Here is a 20491-nt window from a genome sequence, read left to right on the forward strand (position 1 = left end):
CAGCTCTGTGCATCCCTTTAACAGCATCCGGATCTCCCCTGCTCTCCGGACTGGGAGAACTGGAATTGCACTCCACAGCTCTGACCCTTCCTCCTTTGGAGGCTACACAAGGTTAGATCCAAGATTGACCGGCATATAAGTCATGGAATTGGACCGTGCATAACGTTCCTTTTTCTGCCTCAATTTTTCCTGACCCAAATTGCCCCTCTTCAAAATGAAATTGTGAGTCATTGCACCCCTCCACCCACCTCTCCGCCACTCACTTACTCACCATGGTGGTTTTCACCGTTCCGTCGTTTCAGGAAAGGTCTGGACTGCCTTGGGCTCAGAACAAGTCCTTTAGCTTTTATAAGGAGCTTGGGGGTGGGGGGAGTTGATAAGGGAGGCAAACTGAGGAAGGTACTCTAACGATGAGTAAAGGCTAGTTAGTAATGTTCGTTATGTAGATTTCTCTGGTGCTGTCTCCAGGCCGCTAGAGTCTAACGTTGTCTCTGGATTAACTTTTGTCCTTCCTGATAAGTAGGCATCGGTAGAAACCAATGGGCGATTTCCGAGGCACAGCTTTGGAAATTGACGTCCTGCTTTTACGCAAATGGGGGGAAGGCAGGAAACTTGTATCTGCTTCCTTTCCATTGCTTTCCTTATGCCAAAGTGGCATATTTGGGGGTGGCATATTCTACTACTATTCAATGGTCAGATGACCCAGCTAGCACTCGCCAGCAGGAGTGTTTGTAAGTTAAGGATGTAATGTGGAGGCTGTTATTTTTTATTTATTTTGAGAGAGAGAGAAAGAGTCAGGGAGGGGCAGAGAGAAAGGAAGACAGGATCCAAAGAGGGCTCTATGCTGACAGCAGCAAGGCCAATGTGGGGCTCTAATTCATGAACCATGAGATCATGGCCTGAGCCAAAGTCAGACGCTCAACGTACTGGGCCACCCAGATGCTCCGTTCCATTTCATTTTAAAACTTCTGATGACAGGGGCACCTGGGTGGCTCAGTCAGTTAAGCATCCAACTTTGGCTCAGGTCATGATTTCACAGCTCATGAGTCCAAGCCTCACATTGGGGCTCTGAGCTGACAGTTCAGAGCCTGGAGCCTGCTTCGGATTCTGTGTCTCCCTCTCTCTCTGCCCCTCCTCGCTCATGCTCTGTCTCTTTCTCAAAAACAAATAAACATTAAAAAAAATTTTTTTAACGTTAAAAAAAATTTCTGATAACAAACTGTCCTTTATTTTGTCAATTATACCTAAAAGTTTCTGGATCTGTAGTTATTTAATCACTCCAAACTGCCCTTGTTAAGTTGATGAAAACCTCCCCCGCAAACTTGCTTGGTAAAGAGTAAGGCAGTGAATTACATTCAGTCTGAAACATGTTTGTGTTTTATCCCTAATCATTTTGTTCTTATAATCATAAAGGGTTTCCATTAATTCTCTGCTTTTCTTCCCTATTAAAAAAAAATACCTTTCATTACTCTTTTGGTCTCTTCCAGATACTAATAATCTCCTTAGGCCTGTGTGATTTTGTCCTCATTAGTTGTTTTTTTTTTCTGTTCTCTTTCTTTGCAATCTTCTTTCGTATTTTGAAAACGTTTTCCCCTCTCTTCTGCAACAAATTAATTGGTTTAGTTAACTGTACCGGTTTTATTACTTTAAGCACTTGGTATTTCTCATGCACAGAATATGAATTTCCTGAATTTCCAATTAAGTGTGGTGGAAGGATCCCTGCCCTCGTACCTGGGGACCCACAAAGAGTCCCAACCCAGCCACTAACTATGGGTGAGACATTTACTATACCTTTGGTTTCCTCCTCTGTAACATTAGAGATTGGAATAAAAAATCTTCCTGCTCCTTATAATGCTAAAATTCGGAATTTAGAATTATAAATTATTCTATATATTTATTATATTCCTTATATATTTATACCTATATAAAGTCTAAAAAGAATTGAAAGGAATACTTGGGTTTAGTTGGATCTTACCTTTCTTCTTGACTTTCTCCAAGGCACCTCTAGTTTTTAACAATATTTTGAACACTCTGGATCTTTTACCATCTGTGAAATCCTGCAAGGGTAACAGGCAATAAGTGAGAACAGCAAACTAGAGGCTCCGGCCTTCGGTCTCCCATGAAACCTCTACTGGGTTCCTGATCACATCCTGCTGGCAGGGTCCCCACCACGGGCATCCACCTTCTTTGCTTACATTGAGTCTAGCTCCACACGTTGAGGTTGGCTACTCTGTGAACACAACAGACATCACCGTGGCTCTGAGTGTAAACCTGCCTAAATGATATAATCTTTCAACGTTGTCAGTGACCTTTGCTGGTGTCCCACCACTTGAGGAAAGAGGGTACTCTTAAACCACATAAGAATTTATTCTGACTTAAAGGTCTGTTTTCTTTGCCCCATAAAACCTAAGACCTCTTTTCCTTGGATTCTCATGCTTTAAAAAAAAAATTTTTTTTTAATTGACTTATTTATCCTGAGAGAGACAGAGACAGCTTGAGTGGGGGAGGAGTAGAGCGAGAGGGAGTGAGCATCCCAAGCAGGCTCTGCACTGCCAACGCAGAGCCCAACGCAGAACTCAAACCCACGAAAACAGTGAACTCATGACCTGAGTCGAAACCAAGACGCCAATGCTCAACTGACTACACCACCCAGGCTCCCCGGATTCTCATTCTTCTTAACGGACATAGGGCTGCTTTGCTGGAGCCAAAAGAGCTCTTCAGTAATGTTTTCCAAAATGAATCCTGCAGAACTCTATGTCCCCAAGGTCATAGTAAATGTTTTTGAAAAAGAAAGAATCCCAAGGTCAAATATATTCACAATATAAGAATATACTATACATTAGGTATTCCTAATAGACTTCATGTGTGTGTGGTGGGGTGGAGGGAACAGAGGAAAACTGTTTTTACCTCAATTGGCCATGTGGTGCTTTTCTCTTTTTTCAAAAGTACACCTTTGGAGGGGTGCCTGGGCGGCTCAGTTGGTTAAACGCCCGACTTCGGCGCAAGTCAAGATCTCACAGTTCGTGGGTTCAAGCCCCATGTCGGGCTCTGTGCTGACAGCTCAGAGCCTGGAGACTGCTTTGGATTCTGTGTCTCCCTCTCTCTCTGCTCTTCCCCCACTCATGCTCTTTCTGTCTCTCAAAAATAAACAATGAAAAAAAAAAAGTATACCTCTGGAGCTAGTGTTCCAGAGCACATCATCTGTGAAACATTGTTTTAATAGTGTGTTTGTTATAGGTTAGTTGCAGTCTCATTTTCCGTCATCCCTCCAAATTTCAGGTCAGCCATTCTTTACACGAAACATGAACCCTCTGAGTCAGGAATTCTTTGTCTGCAGTGGAATTCTGTCCCTAATGTACAAACATTCTGTGCTCCTGCCGTCTTCACCTCATGTAACAAGTGGGGTAATCTCCTGGACTTCTGTTTACTTTTAACATTTGCTTTCAAACTCCACACTAAATTGTTGTTGCCTGTACTGCTGCATGACAAAGCTGTCTAGCTTTATTTTTTTCCTAAAGATTTTAAGTAATCTCCACACCCAATGTGGGGCTAGAACTCACAACCCCGAGATAAGTCGCATGCTCTGCTCACTGAGCCAGCCTGGTGCCCCTTGGCTTTATTTTGTCTTTACTCAGATTTAGTCACTGCTTAGATAGGCACTCTTGGTAACCTCCTTCACTGTCTTGGCTTCGAACAGCTCCCCTATTCTGCAACTCCTAAACCTGTATCTCCTGTCCCAATCCATCTCTCATCTAAATTCTAGCCCTATACATCTTAGCATCCTCGCTTTAAAAAAATATATATTGTTTTAATGATCATTTGTTTTTGAGAGAAACAGAGTGCGAGCAGGGGAGGGGCAGACACAGAATCTGAAGCAGGCTCCAGGCTCTGAGCTGTCAGCACAGGGCCGGATGCAGGACTCAAACTCACCAACTGTGAGATCATGACCTGAGCTGGCGCTTAACCAACTAAGCCACCCAGGCTCCCCTTAGTACCCTTGCTTTTACATTTCTTCAACTCAGATTACCAAACTTCGATGAAATTATCAGTTTTCTTTAGGGGGAACTATATACATCACTGCCACGAAACATACCGTGAAGCCTCAGCATTCATGTAAACAGACCAGGATTCAGAGAACTTGTTTTATTGCTCACAGTTTCAAAATAAATGAATCAAAACCAAATTCAACATTATATCAGGGCTGCAACAAAATTCACACATACCTGAACCCCCACTTTAGAATCATACTGTGAAAAAGAGAACAGTGGACATTTAATAGCCACCTCATCTCCTCAACTTTGGGAACAGTACTGGAAGGATTTCCTTTTGTCTTAATTCAAGCTGGGATTTCAGAGCTAGCTGAACATTTGGGGGGAAATTACCACTTAAGATGGTAAGAAGAACAGGTATCTCTTTTATCAATGGATAGGAAATAGAACTGGTGATGTTTTAAATGTTTATTTTAGAGAGAGAAAGAGAGCGCCCGCGCCTGAGCGGGGGGAAGGACAGAGACAGAGGGTAAGAGAGAATCCCAAGCAGGATCGGGCTGTCAGCATGGATCCAGATCTGGGGCTCGAACCCACCAACCTGAGATCATGACCTGAGCCGAAATCAGGACTCGGATGCTCAAGTGACTGGGCCACCCAGGCGCCCCTTCCTGGTGATGTTTTAGCCGAGAAAATCCTTTGTGGCTTCTCATACTCCTAACTTGGTTCCATTCTTGCTCAAAAAAGGGCCCCTGTTCCTAAAATCTGTCTCCCGGCGGGTTTCGCTATGGCTGCTGTGGATTCCCAGGGAATGTCAAGCCTGCGGAAGGCTCTGGACGCCCTTCCCGGCCTCAACTCCAGTCAGCCTCGATCATTGCGAACAGCTGGCTGAGCCTCTTCTTGACGTCAGGCTCGCTGGGGGCACTGCAGGATTTGGCGTGCACGCGGATGTGTTCGGCAAGTTTGGACTTGTAGATGAAGCCCTTGCCACAGTCGCCGCAGGCGAACGGCCTCTCGGGCCTGTGTATGCGCTGGTGCCTCAGCATGTGTCCCTTCTCCCGGAAGTTCTTATCACACTCGGGACAGTGGAAGGGCCTCTCGCCTGTGTGCAGGCCTTGGTGGCTGAGCAGCTGCGCCTTCAGGCGGAAACTCTTGTCGCACGTGGGGCACTGGAAGGGCTTCTCCCCCGTGTGCGTCCGGACGTGTTCGATGAGCTTGGACTGCTTGGCGAAGCCTTTGCCGCACTCGCAGGAGAAGGGCATCTGGCCGCCGTGCAGCAGCTGGTGGGCCTTCATGTCGGCCTTGACGCGGTAGCTCTTGCCGCACTCGGGGCACTGGAAGGGTCTCTCGCCCGTGTGCAGGCGCTGGTGACTAAGCAGCTGCCCCTTGAGGCGGAAGCTCCGGTCGCAACTGGAGCAGCGGAAGGGCCTCTCGCCGCTGTGCACGCGGAAGTGCTCGGCGAGCTTGGACTGCCGGGTGAAGCCCTTGCCGCACTCCCCGCACGAGAAGGGCCTCTCCTTGCTGTGGGTGCGCTGGTGGGCCTTCAGGATGCCCTTGAGGCGGAAGCTCTTGCCGCACTCGGGGCACCGGAAGGGCCTCTCCCCGCTGTGCACTCGCAGGTGCTCCCGGAGCTTGCAGCGGTGCGCGAAGCCCCTGCCGCACTCGCCGCAGGAGAACGGCCTCTCCCCGCCGTGCCGGAGCCGGTGTGCTCTCAGCATGCTCTGGAGACGGAAGCTCAGCCCGCACTCCGGGCACTGGAAGGGCTTCTCGTCCGTGTGCAGGCGCCGGTGCCGCAGCAGCTGTCCCCTCTGGCGGAAGCTCCGGCCGCAGTCGGCGCACCCGAAGGGCCTCTCCCCGCTGTGCACTCGGACGTGCTCCGTGAGCTTACACCGCTTGGCGAAGCCCTTGCCGCACTTGGCGCAGGAGAAGGGTCGGCCGCCGCCGTGCGCGCGCCGGTGGACCTCCAGCGAGCCGTTCGGGCGCAAGCTGTCGCCGCACTCCCGGCACCGGAAGGGCCGCTCTCCCGCGTGCACCCGTTTGTGGCTGGCGAGCTGGGACCCGGCAGCGAAGCGCTCGCCACCCTCGGGGCAAGACAACGGCCTCTCCCCGGCGGGGCGGTGGCGGACAGTCTCCGCGGCCCCCGGCCACGGGCCTGGCTTCCCTCCCGAGCACAAGCTGGCCCGCCGTGCCTTCCCTGGGAGGGCCAGGTCACCTTCGCCACGGGAGACCAGCCTCCCGCTGCTGGGCTGGCCCTGGGGAGCCGCCAGGCTGTTCTTCGGGAGAGCGTTCCGGTCGCACCTAGGGCACTGGGAAGGCCTCTCCCCCCGGCGCCGGAGGTGGTGGCCGAGAAGGCTCTGCTTGGGCGGGCCGCACCGTTTACATCCAGGGCCCTGCGGGGGGCTCGTCCCCGCGGGTACAGCCAGATGCCTCAGCAAATACCGCTTCCGGTGGAAGCTCCGCCCGCAGTCGTGACACCGGAAATGCCTCGGACCCTGAGGGATGCTGCGCTGTTGCTGTGGATCGGCTTGTTTGCTGAATTTCTTCCAGGGCCTACACGGCTGGTCACTCAAGTGGCTCTGGTGCTTCTCTAAGTGACTCTTCTTCCAAAAGCTTTCCTCACTGACAGCGCTTGGGTGCTGGGTGCCCTCCCAGGAGGGGACCTCCTGAAAGGCAGGGGAAGCCAGAGTTCTGCGACTTGGGATTCCTTCTCTCCGGGTAGGTTCCCTGCAGCTGGGGACTACTGGAATCGGAGCCCATGCGACACGTCTGTGTGGATTCACGAGAGCGATCCTCCCGTCAGGCCCGAAGGAAGCATCTGCCCTTCCTCGTAGTGAGGGTTCAGAGGGGCACTGGCCCTGTAGGAGATCTACTTGGAACCGGCATTTAGCTTCGCCTGAATTCACAGCTTGTTGACTTCCTGAAATGGAAAACAAAACTTCAGTCCGTATTCCTGTCATGACTAAAGGCTTGTATCACCAGGAAAGGGAGCAGTAACAGTGACCTCTGGGAACCCAGCTCCCACGGAGCTCCACAACCAAGGACATTTCAGTATGGTTCCATTTAATGACCAGGAGTTTGGTGAGAGTCTGCTAAAATTAAACCGAAAAAAACTTATCTTAAAAGAGGAAAATCTAGGAGCGCTTGGCGGGCTCAGTCGGAATAGCATGCCACTCTTGATCTCAGCGCCATCAGTTCGAGCCTCATGTTGGGTACAGAGATTACATAAATAAACTTAAAAAAAAAAAAAAAGGAAAATATAGGTCTTAATAGGGCCTATGCTCTGAAATGAGACCGTCTGGGTTCAAATCCCACCTTTCCGCTGTCTAGCCTCTGTCAAGTGAATCTCTCTTGGCTTTGGTTCCTTCTCCCGTAGAAACAGGGAAACGACAGGACATTTGATTGTCATGATTATTAAGTGAGTTCTTGCAGTTACAGTGTTGAACATGTGCCTGGCATACTGCACACCCCATGTGCTCACCGCCATGACTACAGGACCATCCAACTTGTGCCGTTTTGATGTGGAGGCATTTCTGGAGTCAGCATGATGACGGTGTCACTAATAGACCCTAACACCACGGTCCCATGTCACCCAGGGGATGTCCCTCAGGCCAGGCAGCAGGGCTTGGGCTCTGTTCCCCACTCCTCGCCCCTATTTCCACCAACCTTTTAAAAAGGTTTCTTGGAAGAATTGATAACAGATGGTAAAAAGTGAAAGAATTTGTGAAGCAAAACTCCTTTACTGTCCAGAAAGCAGCAGCAACAAACTAAGCAAACTAAACAAATTTCTGGGAATGATGCTCCCGTTGGCTTTCTCATTCCGTATTTTAATGCTGCCTTTTAAGAATCCAAAAATTTCAGACTCTCCTATGATAACAAGAAACAACAGAGGAGAGCTAAGTTTTAGGTATTCAAGTAGAGACAACAGTTCCCAGATAGGAAGGAAGCAATTTTGGTCACTAGGATTTAGGTAACCAGTTTCGCTACCACCCCACCCCACACCAGCCCTGCCTACTAACAACAGTGCCTACTTACTGAGCTCTCACTGTGTGCCATGTATCATTTTAACACTTTATGTATACTAACCTATTTAAACCTATAATGTAGGTGCTTTTATTATCTTCATTTCATAGGCCAGGAAATTGAAATATCGAGAGGTTGAATAACTTGCCCAAGGCGACCCGGAAAAGCAAGATCCAGACTCAGAGTCCAGGACCCATACTCCTAACCACTGTGCTTTACTGCCTTTTTCTAGAATATGCCAGACATCAAGCCTCAGCCTAGCCAAACAGGAAGACATGATCAGAGAACTGGAACAAAGATATCTGAATGTGATGTCCTCAGGAAAGGGCCCTAATTTCTTAATACTCACGCCAAAACAGATGTCCCTCAATAACTGGATCAAAATGCAGATCAGCTGAAGAGCAAATTATGTTTCCTGATTTCTGTGATTCTCCCCAGTTCTTGAAGAACTCTTTCCCCTGTTCAATCCGTGATATTAGTTCTGGTTTGGGAAGTCCATCATCTGTACAAAGAAGTTAGACAGGGTAGTTTGGTTTCTTTGAGCACTAAATTTAAAGCACGCGGAGTTGTTTTTAAATTTTTTAAGTGTATTCCTGGGATAATGTATGAGAAGAGATGTCAAAAAATAGATTATAGGTTTGCACAAAGAGGAGTAAAACTGCCCACACATCCTAAAAGTTCTTCCTCATCTTTCTGGACCTGTTAAATCAGTTATACTGTTTAAATCCTGTCTTGGTCCCCATATGTCTAGCAATATGTATTTAGCCATGGGTTTCCTAAAACTCACTAGTAGGGTGCTCTGAGAATGGTGGGACAGCTCTGGAGACAGCTGGACAGATATCACGAGAAGAGGGGGAGATGGAAAAATAACTCGAATGCCTGTCCTAGGCAATTTCAAAGTAGGTAGCTCCAGCTAAAATATTCTCAGAAGTTCTCTGGTAACGGTGCTAATCATGACTCCAAACATGGTGGAGTTCTGCTAGAATAAAAAGGGTTGAGGGGCGCCTGGGTAGCTCGGTCGGTTAAGTGTCCGACTTCGGCTCAGGTCACGATCTCACGGTCCGTGAGTTCGAGCCCTGAGTCAGGCTCTGTGCTGACAGCTCAGAGCCTGGAGCCTGTTTCAGATTCTGTGTCTCCCTCTCTCTCTGCCCCTCCCCTGTTCGTGCTCTGTCTCTCTCTGTCTCAAAAATAAACGTTAAAAAACATTAATAAAAACAAATTATTTAAAAAAAAAAAAAAGGGTTGTAAGCAATGAAATAAACAGATGAAAACAGTTACAAGATTCTTTAATATATGACCCCCATTTCCCAAAAGAAATGTTTAATTTATTTATTTTCAAGTAAAATTTTCTTTCAATAAAATATATTTAACAGAATCTAAAGTATGCTTCATAGGTTGCTAAAGGGAGATCAGTGTATGGTTCAAATAAGAGAAAGAGGGTACGCTGGGCAATGCCTGCCTCAGGAATAAAATGTCAGAGTGGTGTAGTACATGTGGAGACAGATCACTGTTCTAGATTCCTCCTTGTCCTCTGAAATCTAACTTCAATCCCAAAAGAATTCTAAGACTTCTTTCATGAGAAAAGGAATCCCTATCTTTTGTTTAAATCCATATACCTATTCTCAATCTTCATCTGTTGAAATCCCAGCATCTTTTAAAATAAAAGTATTTTTCCAAAAGTAAAGCCTGGGTGGCTCAGTCAGTTAAGTGTCCAACGTTGGCTCAGGTCATGATCTCACAGTTTGTGAGTTCAAGCTCCACATCAGGCTTTGAGCTGATGGTGCAGAGCCTGCTTGGTATTCTCTCTCCCTTTCTCTTTGCCCCTCCCAAGCTTGTGCTTGCGCGCGCTCTCTCTCTCTCTCTCTCTCTCTGAGTGAATAAACTTAAAAATTAAAAAATAAATAAAAAAACAAAACCAAGAAAACAATTCAATTTATAATAACACAAAAAAGAATAAGACATTTAGGAATAAATTTAATAAAAGAAATCCAAGACTTATGCAATAAAAACTATAAAATATTGTTCAAAGAGACTTTGTCCTAAATGAATAGGAAGATATCCCATGTTCATGAAAAGGAAGCCTTGATATTGTTAAAATGACAATATTCCCCGAATCCAATCTGCCTTGTTTTTTGACAAATTGATCCTAAAAGTAATGGTAATCAAAAAGACAAACATATATACATCAATGAAACAGTATTGAGAATCCACAAATAAAACTCTACATTATATATACATCAATGAAACAGTATTGAGAATCCACAAATAAAACTCTACATTTATGGTAAACTGATTTTCCAAAAGGATGCCAAGAGAATTCAATGGGGAAAGACTTTTCAACAAATGGTGTTGGGACAACTGGATATCCATATGCAAAAGAAGTTGGATCCCTACTTCACACTGTATGCAAAAATTAACTCAAAAGGTATCAAAGACCTAAATGTAAGCAATGAAACTCTAAACCTCTCAGAAGAAAACATAGGAGTGAATCTGTGTGACTTTGGATTAAGCAATGGTTTCTCAGATATGACACCAAAAGCTCAAGCAACACAAGAAAAAGAAGTTGGGCTTCATGAAAATTGATAACTTTTGTGCTTCAAAGGATAATATCAAGAAAGTGAACAGGGGCACCTGGGTGGCTCAGTCGGTTAAGCATCCAACTTCGGCTCAGGTCGTGATCTCAGTCTGTGAGAAGAGATGTCAAAAAACAGCACCAAGCCAGCTTAGGATCCTGTCCTTCCCCTCTCTCTGCCCCTCCCCGACTCATATTTTCTCTCTCTCTCTCTCTCTCTCTCTCCCCCCCGCCCCCCAAAAAAACATTTAAAAAATAAAGAAAGTGAACAGACAACCACAGAATGGGAGAAAATTATCTGCAAATTATGTATCTGATAAGGGTCCAGTATCCAAAACAAATAGGGAATTTGTTTTTAATAGGCTTTGAATACAACACAGGGCTTGAACTCATGACCCTGAGATCAAGACCTGAGATGAGATCAAGAGTCAGATGCTTAACAGACTGAGCCACCAGGCGCCCTACAAATGGAGAACTCTTAAAACTCAACAATAAAAAGACAAAGAAATAAATTTAAAAATGAGCAAAGTATTTGAACAGACATTTCTCCCAAGAAGGTATACAAATGAAAAGATGCTCAACATGATTAGCTGTTAAGGAAATTCAAATCAAAACCACAACAATATACCACTTCACATCCATTTAATCCTGATGTTTGGAACATTCTTTCTGGGTAGAACAGGATGGATGATAATAAGATTATCTTTCTTTCTCTATAGATTCAATTACTTTAATTGGTTCTTCAGTAAAAATAAAAATATGTAATATCTTAGATTATATGTCTTAGAAACAACACTATCTATGTAAAGCCTAGAAAACTTAATTATGGTAAAAGAATAGAATATAAAGTATTAGAAACCTTATGATATAAAGAAGTGGTATGGCTGTTAGGAGCTGGCAGAAGAGGTGACAGGAAGTACAGGAGAACTAATCACCTTATCTTCATACACTGAAGTAATCGAGATGTAATATGAAGTTCACAGAACATGATCTAGAAGTTTATTATTTAAGTTATAAAGTTAGCCCATAGAAGCCTGAAAAAAAAAACAAAACCTCAAAATTCGGGGGAAAGGGAAAAAAGGAGACAGAAGATCCTGTAAGTGAGTTAATCCCTCATTTTTCATAGTAATGAGTTAATGCTGTCTAGACGTGATAAATCAAGAAACTGAGACACAAGCATGATAGTAAGATTGGAGGAAACCACAGAACTAAAACAGAAAAGGTTAAACGTGGTTGCCTTGGGAAATGAACTGAGTGCAGGAGTGAGGATGAAGCAGAGACTTTATCATTCGACACTTCTCTGAACAGACTGATTCTTAAAAATCACATTTGATAAATTTAAAAAAAACAAAACATACGAAGACCAAGTAAGGAAAAAGACTAAAAAGAACACATTACTATAACCAAGCAGAGACAGTTCCTGTTAAACATCTCAGGGTATAGCCTTACAAAATCTCACTGCAGGGAAATATTATAGCTTTTCTGAGTTATACAGACCCCACTGTAAAAGCTCACAAGTAGGGACACTACCCATATTAAAGATAATATGGGTACATTATGGATAGGAGCTAGGAGTGCTCCAATATGGAAATCATGGCACCCTATGACTGTGTAGCAACTAAAAGTCCCAAGTCCTGGTGTATTTAACATATGACTCTAGGGTAAAACAAAAATACCTTTCTGAGTTAATTTCTGAGAAATCTGGCCAGCTAACAAACAGGAAAATCAAGTGGCCAAGACCTCTTTCAGGCCCATTTCCAGGATCTACCCACAAAATCAAGCACTTCTTACCTAGAGAAACAAGAATCTCATAATTGGTTCTCATTACATGCTTGTAAAGCTCCTTCTGCCATGCCTCCAGATTCTGCCATTCTTGTTCAGAGAAATAAATGGCAACATCTTCAAAAGTCAGAGGTAACTGAAATTACAGACATAATACATACATAGTCATTATTGCTTCAAAATGATTTCAGCTCCTTCTCATCAATGTATTTATTTTCTTTAAGTAAACTCTACCCTCAACATGGAGCTCGAACTCACAACCCTGAGATCAAGAATCACCCGCTTTACCCACTGGCCAACCAGGTGCCCCTCCTTTTCATCAATTTAAAAGACTTTTTTAGAGGATGCTGTTCTTGTGTATTCAGCAGCTTCCTCCTTGAGAACTGCTCCTCCCCCTACTCCAACCATGTGGTTCTGTTAACCACCATACCTTCCGTGGTTCTTTATGGTTGTTCAAACTACATATGCATTTGTATAGGATATTTTTCTTCTTTTAAAAACAAAAGAGGGAATAAAGCACTGTGTAACTTCATTCACTTAATATGTCAGGTGTTTTTCCAGGTCAGTGTGTATAGGCAAAACCAGGTTTTTGCAAACTGCATTATATTCCATTGCATGGGCACACGTACCCCATGAATGGGACATATAGTTTCCATTTCCTTTATAAATTACAAACAATGCTCTGATATGCTTCCTGATATACTAGTGCTTTTACCACTAAAAAGCCTAAAAAGGAGAACTACTAAATCAAAAGGTATAAAAATGTTCAGTTTAATAAACACCACTAGACTGCCTTCCAAAAAAAATCCAGCACTTTTGCCCTTTTGTTAATGAGACTTATTTCTTTGCACCTTCATCAGCACAGCATGTTTTTAAACCTTTATTATTTTTTTTTTTCGCCAGTGCAATGGGTAAAAAATTTCATTGTTTTAATTTGCATTCATTTGTGATGCTTAACACCCTTTTCATACTTTTCGGGTGCGGAGGATGTTCCAGTATCTTTGTACATGTCTGTTCACATCCTTTGCTCAACATTCTCGTGGACTCCTATAATTTGAATGAACTTCTTTATATCAGGGTTAATCATCCTTTGATTGACTAGCAAACATTTTCTCCCCTAGTCGTTTGTGTTTTGATTTTATCTTCTGCCAAATAGAGCATTTTGAGCCTTTAATTTGATCTGTCAGTGCTTTCCATGGTTTCCAGGTTTGTTTTTCAATTTTTTAAAGGTTTATTTTGAGAGAGAGACGGGAGACTGAGCCACCCAGGTGCCCCCATAGTTTCCAGCTTTTTAAATGTCCCCCACACCAAAAAGTTATACAAATATTCTACTAATATTTTTTGCCCTTAGATTTGCAATTTAATTCTATAGATGAGGGGCACCTGGGTGGCTCAGTCAGTTGAGCTTCTGGCTCTTGATTTTGGCTCAGGTCATGATCTCACAGTTTGCAAGATGGAGCCCTGCATCAGGCTCAGTGCTGACAGTGGGGAGCCTGCTTGGGATTCTCTCTCTCCCTCTCTCTCTCTGCCCCTCCCCTGCTCACATAATCTCTTTCTCTCTCAAAATAAGTTAATATTTTTAGTAAAAATCAAAGAAAATTCTACAGATGAGATTGGCATCTTTAATAGATACATATGGAGAGCCAATCACACACCAATAAGTATACTATCCTTTCTCCTTAGATTGGAATGCCAACCTTTAATCTTTGCATGTATTAGATTTTCATAAATATGTGAATCTATATATTCTTACACTTTCTATATGTGTCTGATTACAGTACCTATGCAATATTGTAATAACGGGATGGTAAGTCTTACCCTCTCCTCACATTCTTTTCAAAGTTACTGCTGTGAATTCGTAGATATGTATCCTTCCTTATAAACTCCAAAATTATTTAGTCCAACAACAAAAAAAGTGCATTGGAATTCCAGTCTGGACTGCATTAACTGTATATATGTATTTAGGAAAGATTGATCTCATCTAGAAACATGTTCTACATTCATTTGGTTCAGCTTGCTATCCTTAATAAACTTAATTATTTTCTTCATAAATGTTCTGGGTCTTTTTTATTAACTTTATTTCTGGTCTTCTGTGGTCTCTCCAACAATTGTAAATGAGACCACCCCTTTTGGGGTGCCATTTCAAATTATTATTAATAGTTTTTTAAAAAGTTACTGATTTTTGTAAACTTACTGTGTATCCAATTAATGTGCCATATTATTTATCAATCCTATTAAGTTTATGGTGGGATACAATAAAAATTCTCAAATAAAGATAATTTCTCCATCTTCTACACTGCTTTTCTCTTATATTATTATAGTTTTCAGGAGAACCTCTTTTGTGGCTTTAGGGTTTAGTATCTTGATTTGGAAGACTTCTCCTATTCTAAAATTATAAAATATTCTCTTAAATTCTTCATAACATTCTTATAACTTTTATTAGACTTATACCATTTTCCATCTGGAACTTATTTATGTGTAACATAACAGGAAGGAACATAATTCTTTTTCCAAGTGGATTTTCAGTTATCACAAAACTTACTCAACAGTCTATTCTTTCACCACTGATTTGGGATTGTTTTTCATTAATTAGGCTTCCATTTATACTTGCCATTTATACTCCATTTATACTTCCATTTATCCTTTTTTGCTCCAATACTGCAGTATAATTCTTATAGTTTTATCAGATATTTTGCTTTTTCTTATTTTTTTTTTAACCTTTATTTATTTTTGAGACAGAGAGAGACAGAGCATGAAGGGGGGAGGGTCAGAGAGAGGGAGACACAGAATCTGAAACAGGCTCCAGGCTCCGAGCTGTCAGCACAGAGCCCGACGCGGGGCTCGAACTCACAGACCGTGAGATCATGACCTGAGCCGAAGTCGGACGCTTAACCGACTGAGCCACGCAGGCGCCCCTAGATATTTTGCTTTTTAAGGGGGCATGGCCATCCACCACTAACCTCCATCATTTCCCATAGGAAAACGTCTTGGCTTTCCTTGTCTGTTTTCTCTTCTACATAAATAGTAAAGATATTTTGTCAAATTTATACAAATTCTCATGGGATTCTGATACGAATATGCTTAATATATTAATTTGGGGAGAAATGGGCCTCTAAAATATGGGTTCTTTCCACGCAGAACCATCTCTCTCATTTTTCTAGACATTTTTATGTGCTTTAGTAAAATTAGTTTTCTTCATGTAGATTTTACATAATTCTCAACAGGTTCATTTCTAGGAATGGTAGAGTTTTTGTTGCTACTATGTTTTGGTTTTTTTTCCCCCACTAAAATTTCTAATTATGAAAGGTTGGGAAGCTAATTTTTGTGTTTATTCTGGAAATGAATTCCCTTGTTGGCTAACACTTTAGTTGACTGCCTTGGAGTGTCTATGTTGAGAACGAGATCTGCAAATTAACATTTCTTTTAACCATTTAAGCCTATCATTTCTTATTTTTCTTATTGTATTGGCTGGAATGATGTTGAATAAGAGTGGTGATAGCATGCAACTGTCTAAGGTTTATAACTAGAAGCATGTAAATTATATATTTGTTAAAGTAATTTACATTAAATGCACATTCTTTTATGGTTTCCTTTTCTCTCTTTTTCAAATTATATTTAAGATTTTTTTTTTCTTTTTAGGTAATCTCTACACCCAATGTGGGGCTTGTGCCACAACCCTGAGATCAAAAGTCACATGCCCTACTGACCGAGCCAGCCAGGAGCCCCTATTGCTTTCTTTTTTAAGTTTTTTTAAAAATTTATCTATTTTGAGAGAGACAGAGAGAATGTAAGCAGGGAAGGGGCAGAGGGAGGGAGAATCCCAAACAGCTCCCCACTGTCAGCACAGAGCCTGACGTGGGGCTGGAACTCACAAAACTGCGAGATCATGACCTGAGCTGAAACCAAGAGTCAGAGACTCAACCAACTGGGCCACCAAGGCGCCCCCTATTGTCTTCTTTACATCAGTTTTAACTCCCAATGTTTTGCCATATGTGTTTACTTCCTATGGGTATTAAAGTCCAGTTTGTTTCAACTTTTATTTTTATTCATTTTTTCGTTATATTGAATATGAAGCTTAGATTTACGTTTTTAAAAAAATCTAATAATTCCTTTACATTTATATCAGAGATTCATTAAGTTTAATGAAACAGTCATTTCTGCTATGTTTTTAAAATGTGAATTTGTCCTAACATGATTGGTATTGGGTGCCTGGGTGGCTCAGTAGGCTGGGTGTTTGACTTCAGCTCAGGTCATGATCTCACAGCTCGTGAGTTCGAGCCCCAAGTCAGGCTCTGTGCTGACAGCTCAGAGCCTGGAGCCTGCTTTGGATTCTCTGTCTCTGTCTCTCTGCCCCTCCCCTGCTCACGCTTTCTCTCTCAAAAATAAACATTAAAAAAAAACTGAAACAAAAATAATTTGTCACAAAATTTTACACTTGCTTATATGCAAGTTTGTCAGTGAGAAACTCTAGGTCAGTTCCACATGGGGACAATTTTACACCCCAGAGGACGTTTGGCAATGTCTGGGGACACTTTTGTCAGGACTGGGCAAGCTGCTACTTGCATGTAGTGGATACTGGTCAACATCCCACAGAGCACGAGACAGCCCCCTACAACACAAACTAGCCAGTTACAGAATGTCAGCAGTGGCGAGGGGAAGGAACCGTGCCAGGCTGCCACAGAGAGATGAGAAGGAATATACAAAACACGCCCACGCATACCCTTCGAGAAGAATCCGCCAGCTTCCTCAGATTAATTACCCTGTTTTATGAGCCCAACCTCTCCAAACCTGGTGTTGAAACTTTCCGTCTGATTTCGGATAATGGTCCTTCCACCTCACCGCCCCTTCTTACACCCACTTCCATAAGCAAATTTCAGGTAGTCTTTAAGCTAGTTTATTTTGTTAATAATTTAACACGCATAAAAGTGTGTTTTTACTAGGTTCCTATCTTTTCAACATGTCACTGACAAACTTTTTGAATGTTGCGTATCTAAACACCATTCCTCCGGTAAGCTATGGTTTTTACTACATGATTTTGCATTGCACTGTGATTTTTAGAAATGCATGTGATGTGTTATAGCAGAAATGAATGCATGTTTTTGTTTAAAATATACTTATTCTCCTCTGATTAAATTCCTTACTTTAAAAATGTTTTCAAGAAATGCTCAAAAAGCCTTCATTATTACTTTAATTTTCAGAAGTTAAAGATTCAGAAAATTAGAACATTATAACAAGAATCCTGGGTTGTTATCAGTATACTACTGATTTAAGAATTCAACATTTTTCTTCAGACTTCCTTTTAATGAAATAGAATATGACATGAAACTCAAGTCCTCTTTAGTCCCTCTTCAATATTTTTAAAATCTTTCTAAAATTTATTAAAGTTTATTTATTTTGAGAGAGAGAGAGAGAGAGAGAGAGAGAAAATGTGTGAGTGGGGGAGGGGTAGAGAGGGAAAGAGAATCCCAAGCAGGCTCCCAACTGTCAGTGCAGAGCCCAACTTGGGGCTCAGTCTCCCAAACCATGAGATCATGACCTGAGCTGAAATCAAGAGTCAGCTGCTTAACCGACTGAGCCACCCAGGTGTCCTATTGTTTTTTTTAAATGTTTATTTATTTTGAGAGAGAGGGCATGGGCACTGGGAAGAGGCACAGAGAAAATCCCAAGCAGGCTCCATGCTGTCAGCACAGAGCCCAACTTGGGGCTCGATCTCACAAACCGTGAGATCATGACCCGAGCCAAAATCAAGAGCTGTAAACTCAACAAATCGAGCCACCCAGGGGCCCCTTCAATATATCTTATACTCAGTCCTATTCTCTCTTCCAAGAAGCGAACATTATGTGCATGTAGTAACTTTTCAATTCATGTTTTTAATTTTTAAATACACGTAAGTATCTATAAATATTACTTTAATTTTTATGCACAAATGCTTTATTATATTGCAGCTTGGATTTTTCATTCAACATTTTGAGATCTGTCCATATTGATATATACAGAATTGATTTAATTTTGTGTCGTGTTCTATTATCTGAATATGTCACAATTTTTAATCCATTCTTTTATCCACTGACCATTTGTTTTCAGTTTTCTGAACTGACTGTTCAGATCTTTTACCTATAGTTTTTACTGGGTGACTTATGCTTTCATTTCTAGGATTTCATTTTTTTTAAGTTTACTTATTTTGAGAGAGAGAGGGACAGCACAAATAGGGGAGGGACAGAGAGAGGAGAGGGAGATTCCCAAGCAGGCTCCACGTCATCAGCGCAGAGCCTGATGCAGGGCTCGATCCCACAAACTGAGATCATGACCTGAGCCAAAACCAAGAGTCAGATGCTCAGCTGACTGAGCCACCCAGGTGCTCATTTCTACAATTTATTTATATAACTTGTATATTGATTAATTGTTGACTAAATTAGGTTACAAATACTTTCTCCTTGTGTATGTCTTCTCTGTTATTTTTTTTTATTTTTTAAAGTTTATTTATTTGGAGTGGGGAGAGAGAGAGAACGAGCATGGAAGGGCAGGGGATCCAAAGCAGGTTCTGTGTTGACAGCAGAGAGCCCTACACAGGGCTCAAACTCACAAACCATGAGATCATGACCTGAGCTGAAGTCGGACGCTTAACCGACTGAGCCACCCAGGCGCCCCTAAAAAAATTTTTTTAAACAAAAAATAAAATCTGTTTACATTCACAAAAAATCTTACTGCCATTTTGATAAAACTGCGGTAAATTTACATATTAACTTGGAAGAAAAGTATCATCTTTACTGTATTTAGTCTTTCCATCTACGGGCCTCGCTATCTCCCATTTATTTATAATTTCTCCATAAAAGTGTTGCATATCTTTTGAATATTTAATCCTAGGAATTATGCTTTCTTAGCTGAGACTATTAACGCTACTTTGAAATAACCTCATAAATTCATTTAGTGATCAGAAAAAATGCTCGGGGCGCCTGGGTGACTCAGTTGGTTAAGCGACCGACTTTGGCTCAGGTCATGATCTCTCAGTTTGTGAGTTCAAGCCCCGCGTAGGGCTCTGTGCTGACAGCTCAGAGCCTGGAGCCTACTTCAGATTCTATGTCTCCGCCTCTCTCCACCCCTCCCCTGCTCACGTTCTGTGTCTCTCTGTCTCTTAATAATAAATAAACATTTAAAAAATTAAAAAAAAAGAAAAAATGCTCAACATGAAAGTTTGTAAGGTATTTAAAAAAAACATAATAAATGGTCATTCCTTCTAAATCTCGATCGCAACAAAACATTAAACAAATAGTGTGTATTCTGCTTAGATTTTTATATCCTATTCTATTCCTTCCGACCTGTCTTCCTTCCTTCTTACACTCAAACGTTAGCAGATGAATTATCGTATTCAAGCCGCTGCCAGCCATCATTTCAATCACTCAGAGTCTTAAATTTTTTAAACACTTGTTCTGAATTCAGTAACTGCCATGTAAAACTGGCTGAGCTGTGACACCCACAAGGGAACCAGACCCATTTCTCTCCTTTCCCTTGTCAGCCCCCGCCACGCCCGGGCGCCCCCGGCCAGGCAGGGCCCGCTACTGAGTGGGCCTGATCCACGCTCGGCTTGTTCGGGAGTGCGGCCACCGGCTCCGTCCACGGTCCGGACCTTACACCCGGACAGACGCCGCTCCGCCCGTCCTCCGCGGCCACCCCGCGAGGACCCCGGATGGCGGCCCGCCACGCCGGAGCCCGAAGACCCGCCCCGAGCCCCGAAACTGGGCGTCCGCGCACGGAGCCTTTCTTACCGGAGCCGGCTCGGCCATGGCCCTTCACGGTCCCTCCCGGCCCCCGCCCCCGCGGGGACGCTAAATTCCCGGGCGGCCCCGCGGCACTTCCTCGGGCGCGCGGCCTCCAGCTCCGCCCAGCCCCGCAAAGCCCAGCCCCCGCGCGGTGCACGCTGGGACTCGCGCCCGGCCCGGCCCCACAGCGCCCCCTGCGGCCGGGAGGAGCCAGCGCCGTCCCCGGGTCCTGGCGCTGGGTCTGGGTCTCCAAGCGAGGAAGACGGAGACGAGAGGCGCTGAAAGGCGCTGGAGAGAGGAAGACGGAGAGGCGGACGTAGGGCTTCAGCTGCAAGTGGGGAGAAGACTCGCTCTTCACCGAGCCCCGGACGGAG

General features: G+C 43.4%; 1 protein-coding gene across 2 annotated transcripts; it reads right to left on the reverse strand.

Annotated features, from left to right (window-relative positions):
• Positions 1–1298: 1298 nt before the first annotated feature.
• Positions 1299–20235, reverse strand: ZNF786 (zinc finger protein 786). 2 transcript variants are annotated; one of them, XM_042974730.1, is made up of 6 exons: positions 20124–20235; positions 12370–12496; positions 8356–8508; positions 4588–6903; positions 1976–2057; positions 1302–1600 (listed from the first exon to the last, which is right to left on the reverse strand). In XM_042974730.1, the coding sequence occupies exons 1-4, from the start codon at positions 20139–20141 to the stop codon at positions 4838–4840; spliced, it is 2364 nt and encodes a 787-aa protein (XP_042830664.1). In that variant the 5' UTR covers positions 20142–20235; the 3' UTR covers positions 1302–1600; positions 1976–2057; positions 4588–4837. The 2 variants fall into 2 exon arrangements, with proteins under 2 accessions (XP_042830670.1, XP_042830664.1); XM_042974736.1 differs by lacking the exons at positions 12370–12496; positions 20124–20235 and having other exon boundaries at positions 1299–1600; positions 4588–7217; positions 8356–8440.
• Between the last annotated feature and the right edge of the window lie 256 nt (positions 20236–20491).

This window comes from Panthera tigris, chromosome A2, assembly GCF_018350195.1.
Source record: "Panthera tigris isolate Pti1 chromosome A2, P.tigris_Pti1_mat1.1, whole genome shotgun sequence".
Classification (NCBI taxonomy): domain Eukaryota; kingdom Metazoa; phylum Chordata; class Mammalia; order Carnivora; family Felidae; genus Panthera; species Panthera tigris.

Coding starts and splice junctions, on each gene's coding strand:
- ZNF786 (XM_042974730.1), bottom strand. Junction 8,509..12,369: donor TGAGATTCTTGTTTCTCTAG/GTAAGAAGTGCT, acceptor TTCTTTGTACAG/ATGATGGACTTCCCAAACCA. Junction 6,904..8,355: donor TGAGGGACATCTGTTTTGGC/GTGAGTATTAAG, acceptor TTTCCATTTCAG/GAAGTCAACAAGCTGTGAAT.